This window comes from Bubalus bubalis, chromosome 2, assembly GCF_019923935.1.
Source record: "Bubalus bubalis isolate 160015118507 breed Murrah chromosome 2, NDDB_SH_1, whole genome shotgun sequence".
In the NCBI taxonomy this organism is placed as follows: Eukaryota; Metazoa; Chordata; class Mammalia; order Artiodactyla; family Bovidae; genus Bubalus; species Bubalus bubalis.
In genome coordinates, this window is record NC_059158.1 from 31,973,718 (window position 1) to 31,991,321 (window position 17,604).

Sequence of the window (17,604 nt, forward strand, 5' to 3'; positions counted from 1 at the left end):
GGAAATGTAGTCCGCGTGGCTCCTCCCCCTTCAGCCGAGTTCTCTGATTGGCCGCAAGCCAGCTGCCCTGAACCACTCCCCCGGTCTCCATGGTAGCAGGGCTCCCGCCTCCACCCTCTGCACTCGCCCTAGCTGGAACCAACCCCTGCATTCTGTCTGGGATAGCCAGGACTTGAAAAAGACGTGTACGTGGTAGGAAGAGATGTTGCAAAAGTTACCTAAAAATTGGGGCGGGGAAAAGAGGCTACAGTTAAGAAGTCGAACAAGCTGCAAAAGTCACAGCGGAAAAGTTGGGAGGTCGAGTGAGTGCCCTGTTCCAGGGCGAAGAAGCAAGACTTTTCCCTTCTCTGACTCAGGAAGGTGCTAGACAAAAACATGGAATTCATTTCCCCAACAGTGATTATAATCTTAGGTTGTGTTGCTGTTTTATTATTTCTTCAGTGGAAGAACTTGCGTAGACCCCCGTGCATAAGGGGCTGGATTCCTTGGATTGGAGCTGGATTTGAGTTTGGAAAAACCCCTCTAGAATTTATAGAGAAAGCAAGAATCAAGGTATGTGGCCTGAGCACATAGGGTTTCCGGAAGAGATAATGTATTCTTTTTTATTTTCTTTTGTTACATGTCAAATGCAATGTTAGAACGTGGGGAACCTACCTACTGCCCACAGTTAAAACGATGTAGCCATTTATGAGTAAGTTAACTAACAACAACTGTCTTATGCAAGATTTTTCTAAAGAAATAGGTTTTTATGAGTCGTGAAATACAAGACAGCTTGTCAGTGCCTTTTTGGAAGTAGAAATTAAAAGTGCTAGTTACTTCATCATAGATGAAAAATCTAAAGTGTATATATATTAACTAAATTCAATGATTGGGAAGACAGAAGTATAATATAATTAATTTCGATTTATGAAAACACTTAATAAATTAGTATTCAAATCGATTAACACCAGGCAGTTGTAAAAATGGCTTGCAAACTTGGTCTTTACAAATACAGTGGGCACTGTATTTTCAGCTGGTGCTATTTGATTATGGTGAGGTCTATTTTCACTGCACACTAAGGATATTAGTAATCATTGTTGTACATGTTTTTGTCTTTAAAATCACTTTTAAATATATGTTTCAAAAATAGTATATAGGTTGCTGCTAACTTTTTCCTTTATTTCAAACAATGCTTCAATTAACAGTCTCCTGTGTATGTTCCTGTGTGTTTGTACTGTTTGTAGTTTTTGCACTTACTTGATTGTTTCATCTGAAAGTAAAAGTGAAGCAGCTCAGTCATGCTGGACTCTTTGTGACCCTGTGAGCTATAGCCTACCAGGCTCCTCTGTCCATGGGATTCTCCAGGCAAGATCACTGGAGTGGGATGCCATTTCCTTCTTCAGGGCATCTTCCCGACCCAGGGATTGAACCCAGATCTCCCACACATTGCAGGCAGATGCTTTAACCTCTGAGCCACCAGGGCAGCTCCTCAGAATAAATACCTAAATGTAAGACTACCTAAAAGACATTAAATTGTTTATATTATTGTGTTGCCCCTAGGGATTATGTGTTGCCCCTAGGGATTATGTGGAGAAGGCAATGGCACCCCACTCCAGTACTCTTGCCTGGAAAATCCCATGGACGGAAGGGCCTGGTGGGCTGCAGTCCATGGGGTCGCGAAGAGTCGGACACGACTGAGCGACTTCACTTTCACTTTTCACTTTCATGCATTGGAGAAGGAAATGGCAACCCACTCCAGTGTTCTTGCCTGGAGAATCCCAGGGACGGGGGAGCCTGGTGGGCTGCCATCTATGGGGTCGCACAGAGTTGGACACGACTGAAGCGACTTAGCAGCAGCAGCAGCAGGGATTATGTAAGGATTAAAGAATGATGTAAGAATCCTTTTTCTTTTCCTTTGAGTGTAGGAGAGTTCTGACGCTCATATCCTGGCCCACACTAGGTACCATAATTCTTGCTAGTTTGATAGATGAAAAATACTATCTTTTAAAGAAATACATCTTAGTCTTCTGTAGCCTTCCTTAGATATATGATTTTGATAAATCTTTAGGTATGTTTCTGAAAGCTTGTCTTAGAAGGTCAAGCAAGGTCACAAAGTTTATTCTGTTTTCTTCTAAAAGGTTTATAGCTTTCTATTTTATATTTAGGTCCTAGAGCCACTTAGAGTTAATTTTTTTGTAACGTGTACAGAAGGGGTGAGTTTTACTTTTTTCCCATCTCCATGTCCAGTTGTTTCAGTATCATTTCTTGAAGGACTTTCCTTTCCTCACTTAATTGCCTTTTGTAGCATTTCAAAGATTAATTGACATATATGTGTAGATCTATGTCTAGCCTTTCTATCCTATTCCGTTGATTAAATGCCCACTCCTTTGTTAACACTAATACAGTAAATAAATACAGTAAATAAATAAAAACTAATACAGTTATAGTAAATCTTTAAAACAAGTAGTGAAAATTCTTTGAATATTTTGGCATTGATGTGGCATTCAAGATTCAGTTCAGTTCAGTTCAGTCACTCAGTGGTGTCTGATTCTTTTCGACCCTGTGGACTGCAGTGTGCCAGGCTTCCCTGTCCATCACCAACTCCCGGAGCTTGCTCAAACTCATGTCCATGGAGTCAGTGATGCCATCCAACCGTCTTATCCTCTGTGGTCCCCTTCTCTTCCCGCCTTTAATCTTTCCCAGCATCAGGGTCTTTTCCAATGAGTCAGTTCTTTGCATCAGGTGGCCTAAGTATTGGAATTTCAGCTTCAGCATCAGTCCTTCCAGTGAATATTCAGGACTGATTTCCTGTAGGATTGACTGGTTTGATCTCCTTGAAGTCCAAGGGACTCTCAAGAGTCTTCTCCAACACCACAGTTCAAAGGCATCAATTCTTGGGTGCTCAGCTTTTTTTATGGTCCAACTCTCACATCTGTACATGACTACTGGAAAAACCATAGCTTTGACTAGATGGACCTTTGTCAGCAAAGTAATGTCTCTGCTTTTTAATATGCTGTCTAGGTTTGTCACAGCTTTTCTTCCAAGGAGCAAGCATCTTTTATTTCATGGCTGCAGTCACCATCTGCAGTGATTTTTGAGCCCAAGAAAATAAAGTCTGTCACTGTTTCCTTTGTTTCCCCATCTACTTGCCATGAAGTGATGGGACCGGATGCCATGATCTTCGTTTTTTGAATGTTGAGTTTTAAGCCAGCTTTTTCACTCTCCTCTTTCACTCTCATCAAGAGGCTCTTTAGTTCCTCTTTGCTTTCTGCCATAAGGGTGGTGTCATCTGCATATCTGAGGTTATTGATATTTATCCCGGCAGTCTTGATTCCAACTTGTGCTTCATCTAGTTGGGCATTTCACATGATGTACTCTGCATATAAGTTAAATAAGCAAGGTGACAATATGCAGCCTTGATGTACTCCTTGCCCAATTTGGAACTGGTTGGTGTTCCATGACCAGTTCTAACTGTAATTCAAACAAAACCTTGTGGGCACCAGGATGCAGGGACCCCACAAGAACTGAGCCAGACTTGCCTTTGAGTATTTGGGTGTCTCCTGTGGAGGCATGGGTCAGCAGTGGCCTGCTGCAGGGATAGGGGCTTTGGCTGCAGCAGACGTGGGAGGCTCTGCGTGTGTGTCCCACCATAGAGCCACTGAGCAGACGACCCACAAACTGGAGAACTGTTATATCAAAGAAGTTCTCACACTGTTGTGAAAGTTCTAGGGCCCACAACAGGTTTTCCAACATCTGGGGATCTGGAGAGGGACTGAGAACCCCCAGGGAATTTGACTTTGGAGGCCAGAGGGATTTGATTACCCAACTTCCATAGGACTAGGGAAACATACTCTTGGACGGCATGAACAAAACCTTGTGCATGCCAGGACCAAGGAGAAAGGAGCAGTGACCTCACAAGAGACTGAACCAGCGTCTGTGTGTGTCCAGGAGGCACCAGCAGAGGCGTGAGTTGACAGTGGCCTGCCATGGAGTCAGGGACACTGAATTCTGTAGTCTGGCATAAGTCCTTTTGAAGGAGGTCGCCATTACCACCATTAACCCTACCATAGTTTGGCTTTAGGCCAAACAATTGGGAGGGAACACAGCCCCACCCATCAACAGACAATTGGATTAAAGATTTACTGAGCATGGCCCCGCCCACCAGAGCAAGACCCAGATTCCCCCGCAGCCAGTTTCTCCTATCAGAAAGCTTCCTAAGGCTCTTATCCTTATCCATTAGATGGCAGACAGAATGGAAACTACAATTACAGAAAACTAACCCAACTGATCACTTGGATCACAGCCTTGTCTAACTCAATGAAACTATGAGCCATGCATTACATGTAGGGCCCCCCAGGATGGACGGGTCATGGTGGACAGTTCTTACAAAACGTGGTCTGTTGGGAGAAGGGAATGGTAACCCACTTCAGTATTCTTGCCTTGAGAACCCCATGAACAGTATGAAAATGCATTTAAGATTATTTGCATTTTAATATAAATTTTTGAATTGGCTTGGCAATAATAATAAAAACTGATGGAAATATAATTGGGAAGTTTGTTAAGTCTACAGAAAAATTGAGGGAAAATTGACTTTTTAATGATATTGTCTTCTATAACTGCCATATCTCCCATTTGTTATATAACTTTTTTAGGCATATTCTGTAGTTTCTAATGATGGGAGTCTTGCCTGTGATTGTTAATTATTTTTCTGAAGTATTTTATATTCTTTATGTTGTAGATACCTTGAGGATATTGCAGAAATTGTAGAATGTTTTCACTTTTTGTTCCCCTTGGCTGCACTGCATAGCAGGCATATGGGGATCTTAGTTCCCTGACCAGGGATCAAACCTGCACCCCCTGCCTTAGGAGTGCAGAGTGTTAACCACTGGACACCCAGGGAAGTCCATAAATTGTTTCACTTTTGTTTTCCAGTGATATCACTGGCACATAAAAGATATAATTGTTTTTGTTTTGTATTCTCTTATCTTGCCAAATTCACTGATTAGTTCCAGTAGTTATTTGGTAGATTTCCTAGGATTTTTAGGCATACACAATAGATCCTACAAACAGATAAGTTTATTTCCTGTTTTCTGATCTTTATGCCTTTTATTTCTTTTTCTTACATAAAGAGAAGTGAAGTGAAGTGAAAGTCGCTCAGTCATGTCCAACTCTTTGCGACCCCATGGACTATACAGTCCCTGGAATTCTCCAGGCCAGAATACTGGAGTGGGTAGCCGTTCCCTTCTCCATCATAAAGAGAAACTTCTAATATATTGTTGAATAAAAATGGTGTACATAGATTAGCTTGTCTTTTTCCTAATATTCAGGAAAAAGTGTTCAATGTTTCAGCATTAAATTTCTTATTACCTGTAGGTTTTTCAAATGTGCCTAATTCAGACCTGACCTGGTCCATACCCAGAATTCACAGTTGCTACCAGGGAAATAGTGACCTAGTCACTAAATCAGTTCACTCCTATTCTTGGTGGAGTTTTAGTCCATTTAGATCTTATTGTTTCCCCAACTCTCTGATGCCTTTAAAAATATGATTTTTGTAATCTACCCCTCTTTTCTTTCATCCTACACAGACACAAAAGCATCTGCATTTGTTTTAAAAGCTGCAGAATATTCCCTGAGTCATAGTTCACTTAGTCATCTAATGATTGACATGGTTTGTTTTCCATATTTCACTATTATAAATAATGTAGCAACAAATGTCATTTCTGTGTGTGCCAGTATCTGTGGAGTAAATGATCAGATTCAAAATGTCAGTGTATTTTTTTAATTTAATTTTTATTTTAGATTAGATTATGGGGTTTCCCAGGTGGCGCTAATGGTAAAGAAAGAACCTACCTCCCAGTACAGGAGACTTAAGACACTAGGGTTTGATCCCTGGGTCAGGAAGATCCCCTGGAGGAGGGCATGGCAACCCACTCTAGTATTCTTACCTGGGGAATCCCATGGACAGAGAAGTCTGATGGGCTATAGTCTGTAGGGTCGCAAAGAGTCGAACAAGACTGAAGCAATTAAGTACGCATGCACACATTAGGGTATAGTCGATGTTGTGTTAGTTTCAGATGTACAGCAGAGTTATTCAGTTATACATGTTCATATATTCATTCTTCTTCAAATTCTTTTCCCATATAGGTTATTACAGATTATTAAGAGAACATTGTAACTTAGAGTGAAGTGGGAAACTGTGTTTTGAGCAGAGGAGTAATGTGATCTGATTTAAATTTTAAGCGGTCACTTTGGGCACTCCGTTAAAAATAAAAACATAAAACTAAGAGAAAAAAGGTGATTTGAAGGTTTTGGCAAGAATTCACGCTTGAGACCCTGGTGGCTTGTACCATGGTGATAGCAGTGGAAGTTGGAGAAGTGACTGCATCTCTCTTAAAGGTGGAAGCAGCAGGATTTCCTGGTGAATGGAATGTGGTGTGTGAAAGAATGAAAAGGGTCCGAGGTGACTCTAAAAAGTTAGGCTTGAGAAACTAGAACTTGGACTTACTATCAAGTGAGATGGACAGTATTACCTAAAATGTGGCCAGAGTGCCTGTACATGTTGCCAAAGGTCACTTTCCTGATGGAAACTTAAGAATTCTCATTTGAGCAAACCTTCACCAATGAAAATGATTCATCTTCTTCTAAGTATTCAGTAATAAACCACTGAAGGTAGGGAACGTGGGAAACAATGTAGATGTCTGCATCACTAATGGAAAAATATGAGGCTTCACTGTTTTGGGGTATCAGCTATTAGGCTCATAGTTGCCTAATAGCATCCAACAGTGTGTTCCAGGAATGATCACATGCCATGTCATGCAGATCTGGAAATGACTCATATTGAAATACTATGAGCCTGACGGTACTTTGAGATATTCATAATAACTGTTGTTGTTCAGTCACCAAGTCATGTCCGACACTTTACCACCTCACGAAGTGCAGCATGCCAGGCTTCCCTGTCCTTCACTACCTCCCAGAGTTTGCTCAAACTCGTGTCCATTGAGTCAGTGATGTCAGCCAACCATCTCATCCTCTGTCGCCCCCTTCTCCTCCCGCCCTCAGTCTTTCCCAGCATCAGGGTCTTTTCCAAAGAGTCATCTCTTCGTGTCAGATGGCCAAAGTATTGATGCTTCAGCTTCAGATTCAGTCCTTCCAATGACTATTCAGGGTTGATTTCCTTAAGAATTGACTGGCTTGACCAACCCCTTTCTGTCCAAGGGACTCTTAAGAGTCTTCTCCAGCACCACAATTTGAAAGCATCAATTTACTATAATGGGATATAAAAGTATGGGTGGTGGTTCCAAAAATATACATGTTGAATGTGGTCCGGGAAAGTCAGTGTGGCCACAGGAGGAAATGAGAATGAGGCTTTGAAGGAAGAAGGTTATAAAACTCATGGGTCCAAGGCAAGGGTCACTGTGTGCTAGGCAAGGCCACAGCAGAAAGAACTCTGTCCATCAAGATGCAGAAGATGGAACAGAAAAAGCCCCATGCACAGCATTTGTTGGAGTTTCCTTGGGAAAGCAAGGCAAGACAGGGTAGACAGTTTAGGACTGACGACCCTGAAGAGTTTCTTGGGGCTTTGAGCTCTAGGGTTGGTCTCCAGATGCCCAGTGACTTTTTCTGGGATGATTTAGGGCAGGGATCATACTGGCTTGGTGTGTCAGAGTTAGACCAGGAAGGGGTTGGTGATATAGACTCAAGATGGGTTGACTTCCATATGAAAGGCATGTTCCTGGTTGGCTGAATCCTTTGCTCTCTCTAATTATCAGCTAGCTCTGAGAGGGCCATTTCTACCCAGTAGTGAGGCCACTGGGCTTCCCTGGTGGTTCAGTGTTAAGGAATCTGCCTGCCAGTGCAGGAGAAGCCAGTTCGATCCCTGGGTCGGGAAGATCTCCTGGAGAAAGAAATGGCTACCCACTACAGTATTCTTGCCTGGGGAGTCCCATGGACAGAGGAGCCTGGCAGGCTACATACAGACCATGGGGTTGCGAGAGTTGGACTTGACTTAGCAACTCAACAACAACATTGTGAGGCCTCCAAAGCTGAACATCATGAATAAGAAAACATAGCTCAAGAAGACAAAAGAATCATATCAATTTGGGACTTCTGTAAATTTTGGGTAGAAGCTATAAAATGCTTTTTTGTTAGTGGAATTTGAAAGATTTGTATGGCTTAAAAACAATTAAAATATTCTTAATGTAATGGTTCCTCTTCTCCTCCATTTGTGCTGCCTGTACTTTTCTTTTGAAATATGAGATTGGTTTGTGTTTAAATGAGTTCATTTTGAGTATTCTAAGAAAATAAAAATACATCTTAATCAACCCTTTGTATTTTACCTCTGGTTATTTAAATGTATTCTAGAGAACATTGAAGAGAATTTAAGAGTCGTCATTTGAATAGAAAAATAAAAAATAAAATGTAGCTAATGTAATTGACCCTGTGATGAATGGATGCCAAATAGACACCAAATCTAAAAAAGTACAATTGGAACAGTAAGCTCTTTTGAGGTTAGAGTTGTGGGGAAGATTGTGGTTTATTGCCTCCATTCATAATTGAATAAAATGTTAAATTATAATTAGAGGCCAGTGAAAATAATGATATCTTTTTCTCCCAGTATAATTGTGGACTCCTTGAAGCCAAACTCTGCACTAGAGGATGTTTGTAGGCTCCTAGGAGTGATCTGATAGAAAAGGCGCAACTGATGGTGTATGAGAGAGAAGGTATCCATGAAGAACAAAGAGAGACTATAGACTCCATATCACAAGTGAAGGAGGGTGGGCATTTCCCAGGGGCAGGACCCTCCATCTGTTGACTTGAGGGGAAGCATGGAGAATGAGTACAAATGGGTACAATTCTTTGCCCTGGTGGTGAGAAGCTGAGAGTGCTCATTTTTCCCCAGTGAGTTACAAAGCAGGAACACTCAGAGTGGAGAGGGTTGGGCAGGGTGAACAGGTGAGTCATTTTGGAAAGGGAGAAAGTGAACACTACAGAACTTTCTATTGTAGACATTGTTGAGTGACCAGAGATTGACGGTGAAATCAGTCAGCAGTTTATCTTTTTCTTGAACAAAGTTCAGCCATAGGTTGCTTATAACCCTCCAGGTATCTTGAAAACAGTGTTGGAATTTCGCAGTGTTTAACCTAATTTCTAACAATTATTTCTGAGTATTATTTCCTACTGCCAGAATGGAAGGTGCAAACAAATAAAAATACGATCAAAAGGAAGGTTAAATATTATGACAATAAATTAGGATTTATATAATTAAATTTCACTCCATCCATCAAAATTTATAACTAATTACTAGGAAATGGAAAGGCACTCCAGTATTCTTGCCTGGAAAATTCCATGGACAGAGGAGCCTGGCAGGTTATAGTCCATGGGTTCGCAAAGAGTCGGATGTGACTGAGCACGCATACATTATACGTAATCTTAATAGTTTTTATCTTGACTGTAATTTCAGTATCGGGGTTCTTGAGGAACTCTGTCTTAAGCATAACCCATGTCCAGTAACTTATCTATTAGAAATGCTTACTAATCTGATCTCTACTTATGTGTTTTCTTTCAGTATGGACCAGTATTTACAGTCATTGTTATGGGCACCCGAATGACCTTTGTTACTGAAGAAGAGGGAATTAATGTGTTTCTAAAATCCAAAGAAATAAATTTTGAACTAGCAGTGCAAAATCCCGTCTATCATACAGGTAAACAGTATTTTCAGATAGGCCATTTGAAATGCAACATGGAATCCCAAGGGCAGTTCTAGGTAACAAGCACATCTTCACTCCTCTATCAAAAATGAGGCAGACCCATTATTTTATTCTTTAGAGTAGGGATAGAAAAGAGTTTGTGATGAGTTTGGCCTTTGAAAAACAAATTGTGTGCTTAGTCGCTCAGTTGTGTCAACTCTTTGTGGCCCCATGGACTGTAGCCTGCCAGGCTCCTCTGTTCATGGGTTTTTCCAGGCAAGAATATTGAAGTGGTAGCCATTCCCTTCTCTAGGGAAATCTTCCCATTCCAGGGGTCAAAGGCAGGTCTCCTGCATTGCAGGTGGATTCTTTACCATCTGAACCAAGCCCTAAAAATGAATTATTTGCAGTGTCAAACATTAGGATCTCCACAAGGCATGTGTAAAAGATAAGGTCACCTCATGTTTACTTGGGAAAATATTGGAATTTATATCCTGTTAACAGCCCCCAAGATGTCACTGACTCTATTATGCTGCTGTGCATATGTTTTACAGGCTATTGCTCTTTGTTTGATCTCATGTTGTACCACTTAGTGAGCCCCCCTCCTTTATTTTGGCTGTGCTCCGTCTTTTGTTGCAGGACAGGAGAGCTGCTCTTTGTGCCATCGGCTCCCTAGTTGCAGTGTGTGCCTTTAGTTACCCCGCAGTATGAGGGATCTTAGTTCCCTGACCAGGGATCAAACCCACATGCCCTGCATTGGAAGGCAGATTCTTAACCCCTGGTCCCCCAAGGAAGCCCCAGTAAGCTCTTTACTGTGGCATTTCCTGACATAGTCCACAGGGTTATTAAGGTGAGTGGGGCTTGGCTTCATATAAATGGTGCCCTTTCTTCATCCTCAGAGACTGCTGGACTCAATCCGCATACTTTCAGTGTGACTGTCTGCCTTTATTTCTCCCCCCTGGTTCATTTTACACCTGGTTCTTTTCTCTGCTTTCACAATGCCTCTGCTTGCTTCTAACATCTTTCTCTTGGCTTCCTTTTTTGGCTTCTTCCTTAGGTTCCTTTTCCTATAGCTTCTTTTATGCATTTCTTGCCATTAAGACAAAAGTTTGTTTTCGAGGCTGTTAGATCAATAGCATGATTATTATTTTTTGTTGCTTGCATGAAAAATCACAACATGTTGATTACATTTTTGACTCTTTAATGCTTCTTGACTGTGGCATTCCAGATCAAAGAAATATAAATACTTGGAAGATTCTTGATCTGTAAATTCACATATTCCTTCAGAAAAATATACCAACTTACGTATCAGAGGTATATTGAAATGATCACTTTTTTTTTTTTCAGCTCTGCCCCCCCGGGGGACTTTCGTGTTTAAATATTTCTATTTAACAGATAAAATATCTTAATATTTACTCATGAGCCAGCTTCTCATTCCTTTTAAATATACCCCTACCACGGAGATGATACATAGTCAAGAAATCTACAAATTATTTTTCATTAATTTATGTGAAATGTAACCTACATATAATAGGATGATGAAATATAAAATTAAAAATTAGTTTTTAAAAAACTTATTTCAAAGATAATTAAAGAGGATTAAAGAAAAATATAAAGGAATAATGAGTTCAAAAATTCATACTCTTTAACACCCAGACCAGACCAGGTGTGTCATGAAAGGAGCATGAACACTGAGATAAAGGGAATGGTGGAACAGTGTGGGGACTTCCCTGGTGGTCCAGTGGTTAAGCGTTCACCTTCCAATCCAAGGGATGCAGGTTTGATTCCTGGTCTGGATGCTAATATCCCACATGCCTCATGGCCAAAAAACCAAAACATAAAGCAAAAACAATATTGTAATAAATTCAATAGAGACTAAAAATAATCCACCTTAAAAAAAAAGTCTAAAAAAAAAAGGCAGGGGAAACAGTGGGGCCAAAGCTATTCATGGAGTTAGGAAGATCCTGCTGATGGAGACAATATTTAAGACACTTGAAGGAGAAAAGAAGTCAGAAGGAGAAATGTGTATCTTATAGGTGTGTAAGGGAAGAGAGGGTTGTTGTCAAAAATAGATAACATTCTGAGCAGATAGAACAGCTCATGAAGATGGTGAGATGTAAAAAAAAGTGTGTTTTACCTGAAATATATATTTGGAGGGCGAAGACACTGGAAATACCATTGGAGAGCTGGAAAGAGGGTAGAAGTTCTTGCAAACTTCGTTAAGGCTTTCACCATCTCACAGTCTATGTTGAATCTTCACCTTTGGCTCTAGTTCCTGCTGATCAAGACATATTGACTGTTTACTTCAAGAAGGGGTTGCTTCTTTTGAAAAGTGTTTTCTCTGTTTATAGCATCCATCGCAAAGAATATCTTTTTAAAACTGCACGAGAAACTTTATATCACGGTGAAAGGGAAAATGGGGATTTTCAACCTATACAAATTCACTGGACAATTGACTGAAGAATTACAGGAACAGTTGCAGAATTTAGGTACTCATGGGACCACAGACCTGAACAAGTTTATGAGGTAAATCAATGCCTTGTTATTTTTGTTTTGTTTTCTTTTTTTGGAGTAATAAAGTTTGAAGCCTATATGTTGGACCTGAAATACTATGTGGTGGATTATGAAATCTACCGTACTAAGCAATTAAAACATTCTGTTGATCTTTTAAATTCTAATTAATGGGCAGTTTTCATTTAGTACTTCAATTTGAACTTAAGCAAACGAACCAATAGATCCTAGGCAGCGCTAGTGGTAAAGAACCTGCCTGCCAGTGCAGGAGATGTAAGAGATGGGTTCAATCCCTGGGTTGGGAAGATCCCCTGGAGTGGGGCATGGCAACCCACTCCAGTATTCTTGCCTGGAGATTCCCATGGACAGAGGAGCCTGGCAGGCTACAGTCCATGGGGTCACAAAGAGTTAGACACAACTGAAGCAACTTAGCAGGCATATATAATAATTTCATCTTAGTCATTCCTTACAATTTTGTATGTTCTACATGAGTTTCCTTCATATAACTGTCATGTATCCATCAGAATTTTGATAAAGCGTTCAGTGCAATTTGTGATTGACAAATTGAAGAGGACATTGAGAGGAGAGGGGAGAGGAGAGGATTGCAAAGTAGAGGACAAGGTTCCAGGAGATGTTTGTGAGACTTCACAAGGTGGCTGAGACAAAGCCACCATCGGCCTCAGGAGTGAGCCCAGAGTCCTCTGAGAGCAGAGATGCTGAGACAGTGAGACAGGAAAGGACAGTATGGGGAGCCAGGTAGTGCTCAGTTATGTTCCGGAGCTTTTTGACAAATGTCAGGGCTGAGCATGGGAGCCATGTGAAAAATCTCCACCACATGCAGGGAGATTTGGTAAATTGAAGTTACCAGTGAGGCCCTTTTCCATCTCAGGGGGATGCCCTGATACTGGAGGCAGGATTCAACTGTTCAGGCTCGTAAAGCACAACAACATTTAATATTTTGTTAGAAGTCTAGAAATAGAGACAGAAAAAATAAAAATGAAAACAACCAACCAACCAAACTTTTGACATGCCTAATATATACAACAAAACAAAACAGATTCTTGAATAACTTTGGAACTGTGACAGAAGGAGATCCTGAGAATTTTCTGTAAAGGAGAGATGGCAAACAAAAATGGAAGAAACAGTACTTAGTGTTAGTAATCTAGAACATATTAATAATATTTGATATTCTTTTACATAAGTATTCCACAGTAATTTTATTCATTTGAGGGAAAACTTACAGATAACGTAGACTTCAGAAATATTCACAACCTAAAAGCTGAGAGTTATGTTTTGTTTGGTGGGAATTTTTAGGATTTCAAGCCCTAAAACTTCAACTTCATCTTGGGTTACCCTTAGAGAACTGCTCTGAAAAGGTGAGACCAGGAGCCAGGTCGTGTAGAAGTTTTGCAACAAAGGACAGGTAGTCTGAACATCTATCAGAAGATTTTTATTAATCAAAGAAAACCACATATCTCAGGAATTTAGCACTTTTCTATGTTTGGGAATATACAAGAGTCTGGGCTCACTGAAATCATTCATTTGATAGGCACCTCAGCTCTCTGGGGCTAATATCCCGTGTTTTCATATCTTGAGGCTCCTGGGGTTCACCGCAGGGAGTGCCTGCAGTCTGAGGGCTGCCAGATGGCAGGTATTCTTTTCCTTCCTGAGTTTCCTCAGGGCTCGCCAGCTCACCATCAGTGGTGGCTATAGGTGCCGATGACTATGATATCCTTTGTTTACTGATATGGCAGGAAATATTCCATTTCTCACTACTTCATTTGAATTTTTAGTATGGTTCAAAGTCATAAAATCCTGGGAGATATTAGGAATTTGGTGACTAATATTGCCCTTGATTCTTTGTTTGGGTATTTTTTTGCTGCTGTCTAAAGGTAAGAGCAGTATCTTGGTTATTGTTGTTATTGGCTAAAAATAAATGCTTGTTGAAATTGTATTGAATTTTTCTGTGTATCAGCTTGATGAGGACAGAGTATAGGGACAAAGTAGGTGATTAGTTAATCCCACTAGGGGATTGCAAGTAGAATAAAACATGGGAGGCCCCTGTAAGTTAATGATTACTCAAGAAAACCGATTTACGTAACCATGAAACCAGGCAGGCTTGTTTAGCAGCAAAACCATGCACAGAAGCACAAGACATGCCCCAAAACAATGTAACAAAAGTGGCATGAGACCCTAATCCAGCTCAGTGACCTCAGTAAGTTAGGACACGCTCTCTGTACACATAAAAAACAATAATTTATGGACGTGGCTTGACCATGTAGGGACAAGAAAACTCCCCTGCCCAACCAGCAGGAGGAACTGATGATGGAAGCATGACATCTGCTCAAGAAAAAGAAGATCTTCTCCACTTCCCCATTTTTCCTTTGATTATAAAACTGTAGCCCAGTAAATTCTTGGGTTGTAGCCTCCTCTGACCCACAACTCGTAAGCCTCACAAGCATCCTATCCTAATAAGTCACTCCTTATCTATCACTCTGCCTCTCGATGAATTCTTTCTGTGCTGAAATGTAAAGAACTATGGTACCAGAGCTCTTCAGAGCCCCCCTGAAACACCACCTAAGAGTTTTAAGCTCACATTTATCAGGATTGAACAATACTTGCTTAGAAAGCGTTTGAAAATCTTTAGATAAATAAGACCACAACTTTACCCCCAAGTTATCTCGAGCACAGTAACCAAATATTAAAAGCTCTTAAGAGTGACTTCCCCCCACTAAATTGATCACATATGATTGCGTGCATGCGTGTGTGCTAAGTCTCTTGAGTTGTATCCGACTCTTTGCTATCCCATGGACTGTAGCGCACCAGGCTTCTCTGTCCATGGAATTCTCCAGGCAAGAATACTGGAGTGGGTTGCCATTTCCTCTTCTAGGGGATCTTCCCAACCCAGGGATCGAATTGGCGTCTCTGATGTCTCCTGCAGTGGTAGGCAGGTTCTTTACCACTGCAGCCTTGGCAGCCTCACATTTGATTGTCCACCCCTAGTATACAGCTGTTCAGTAACAGCTTCTTGTATCCCGTGCCTCTCTTCTTTGGTCATTGGCTCTGACATTTTATGTGTTTCTATCTTTGCAGGCACCTGCTTTACCCAGTGACAGTGAACATACTCTTTAAAAAAGGTCTGTTTCCCACAGACGAGAGGAAAATCAGGGAGTTTCATCAGCACTTTCAAGCTTACGATGAAGGTTTCGAATATGGGTCCCAGTTGCCAGAATGGCTCCTCAGGTAGACAGCTGTTTCCTGTATTAATTCCCTTTTCAAGCTCCCCTCAGCCATTAATATTTGTCACTCCTTTCTTTGTTCTAAGTAGATATAATAGCAGTTTACATGGGAGAGATAGAAGCTAATTCTTATGACCAGTTAGGTGTGTGTGTGTGTGAGCTGAGGGAGGAACTGAAGAAAAGTGATGGATTATTTCTTTAGTCTCATTTTGAGGAACAAAAACAAGAGGGGAAGGGGAGAATACGAGAACGAAATGAAGAATCTGTTTTGAGACCTTCTATGTCGTTTCCCTTCTATGCCATTTCCAGCTTACTCTTACCAGTCATTCCTGCATTATCACGTGTGACTTGGGTCAGGATCAGACTTTGTCCATATTCTCCCCTGAGGCAACAGTAGTTGGGGTCAATTGTATTTCTCACGATTGGCTCAGATAAAAGTTTATGAAACAGTTTGATTAGAAAGTAATGTGATTTTTTTTTTTTTTTTTTTTAGTTTCTTGGCAGTTGGTCTACACTGATGACTGGTCAGAAAAGATTAAAAATTTTGCTCTTAGTCAGTTTGCTTTACCTCATTTAACCTAATCACAGGTCGCTGTGCTAGTTTTTCATCCTCCTGAGACTGGCAACAGCCAGAGTAAACTTAGGCTGAGCAAGTCGTCGGCCCTGTTTTCTCATTCAGCACCTGTCCCCTAGGAATGCACGCGTTTCTTTGCGAAAGATACTAAAATATGGCAGCCTTGCCCCCTCAGTTTTCCTTGGGTACTGATAAATCTGAAGGAAGACCTCTCATGAAGCTCCCGCTGAAAAAGAAGACGTTTGGAGAATTAAGATTCCGTAGATAGTGTCCCTTTTCTGCTGTGATCTATTACTTCTGGAGTGCTTTTCAGTTAATTTATACACGTATTCTTTCTCACCTAGAAACTGGTCAAAATCCAAAAAGTGGCTTCTAGCACTTTTTGAGAAAAACATTCCAGATATAAAAACATACAAATCTGCAAAAGATAATTACCCGGTAAGTTTTCCTTAGCTTTTTTTGTGGTTGTTGTTGTTGCTAAAAATCATGAAATGCGTCAGATAGCATTTTGCCATCCACTGTGTTGGATGTTTGCATACGTTATTTTATTATTACATCCTCACAACAGGAAGGGAGGAATTAACCCCATTTTCCATAAACGAAAAACTGACACTACAGATAACAAAATAAAGCAATAGTCTTAGTTTCTTTTTAAATTGATTTATGGTGGCACAGTGGTAAAGAACCCGCCTGCCAATGAGGGAGATGTAAGAGATGCCAGTTCAATCTCTGGGTTGGGAAGATCCCCTGTAAGAGGGCATGGCAACCCACTCCAGTATTCTTACCTGGAGAATCCCGTGAACAGAGGTGCTTGGCAGGCTACGGTCCATAGGGTCACAAAGAGTTGGACGTGATTGAAGTGATTTAGCATACACACATTGATTAGAGAGTTGTTTGTGTCAACAGTCTCAGGTGGGAGTTACAGGTAGTTAGGCAAAGATAATAAAGCTTGACAAAGTTGACGTTTTTTCCCCTGAGGTCACCACCACTCATTGTTTCTCTCTTCAAATGCAGCCAGGTAGTATGATATACAACTTAAAGAGCAAGGCACCAGGAGTCACGCTTCTAAGTGTCCTGGATCTACTGCTCTCCCCATGTTGTCCCTAGATCAATGGTACCAACATCACCTGGGAACCCCTCAGGCAGAAACCCTGGGAGCCAAGCCATCTGTGGTTTAATGCACCTTCCAGATGGTTCTGATGCTTGCTGATGCATGGTTCTCAGTCCTGACCACTCATTAGAATCCCTGGAAGCTTTGGAAAACTACCCGATTCTCCAGACTCACCCTCGGAGGCTGGGCTTCCTTTTGGCCTGGACTGCCTAGACTCAAATCCAGTCACTGCTCTGTGACCTTGGATGTGGTGCCTAATCTCTTGGTCTCAAGTTTTGTCACCTACTTCATAGAGTTGTGGGATCCAGTGAGTTAATATTTGGAAAGCACTTGGAAGAGAGTAAAGACTATGTAAGAATTTATCATTGTTATCATCATTGAAGAAATCACTTCCTATCTTTTAGCACTTAAAGATGATATCAAATATTTTTGTTCGTTTGTTTTTAGTTAACAAGAGCAAGTGTTATTTTAAACAACTCTGCTTAACACTGGAGGGGAAGTTCA

General features: G+C 41.0%; 1 protein-coding gene across 3 annotated transcripts in view; it reads left to right on the forward strand.

The window, feature by feature from the left end:
* The first annotated feature begins 83 nt into the window (after positions 1 to 83).
* Positions 84 to 17,604, forward strand: part of LOC102405714 (24-hydroxycholesterol 7-alpha-hydroxylase) — a 101,997-nt gene continuing 84,476 nt past the window's right edge. The window contains exons 1-5 of one of the 3 annotated variants that reach the window (XM_044929320.2): positions 84 to 552; positions 9,545 to 9,680; positions 12,017 to 12,191; positions 15,270 to 15,419; positions 16,334 to 16,427. In XM_044929320.2, the coding sequence (XP_044785255.2) occupies positions 376 to 552; positions 9,545 to 9,680; positions 12,017 to 12,191; positions 15,270 to 15,419; positions 16,334 to 16,427 (732 nt within the window). In that variant the 5' untranslated portion in view covers positions 84 to 375. Of the gene's footprint in view, positions 553 to 8,284; positions 8,754 to 9,544; positions 9,681 to 12,016; positions 12,192 to 15,269; positions 15,420 to 16,333; positions 16,428 to 17,604 lie in introns of those variants that run through there. The other 2 variants (XM_006076147.4, XM_044929324.2) reach the window with 2 other exon arrangements.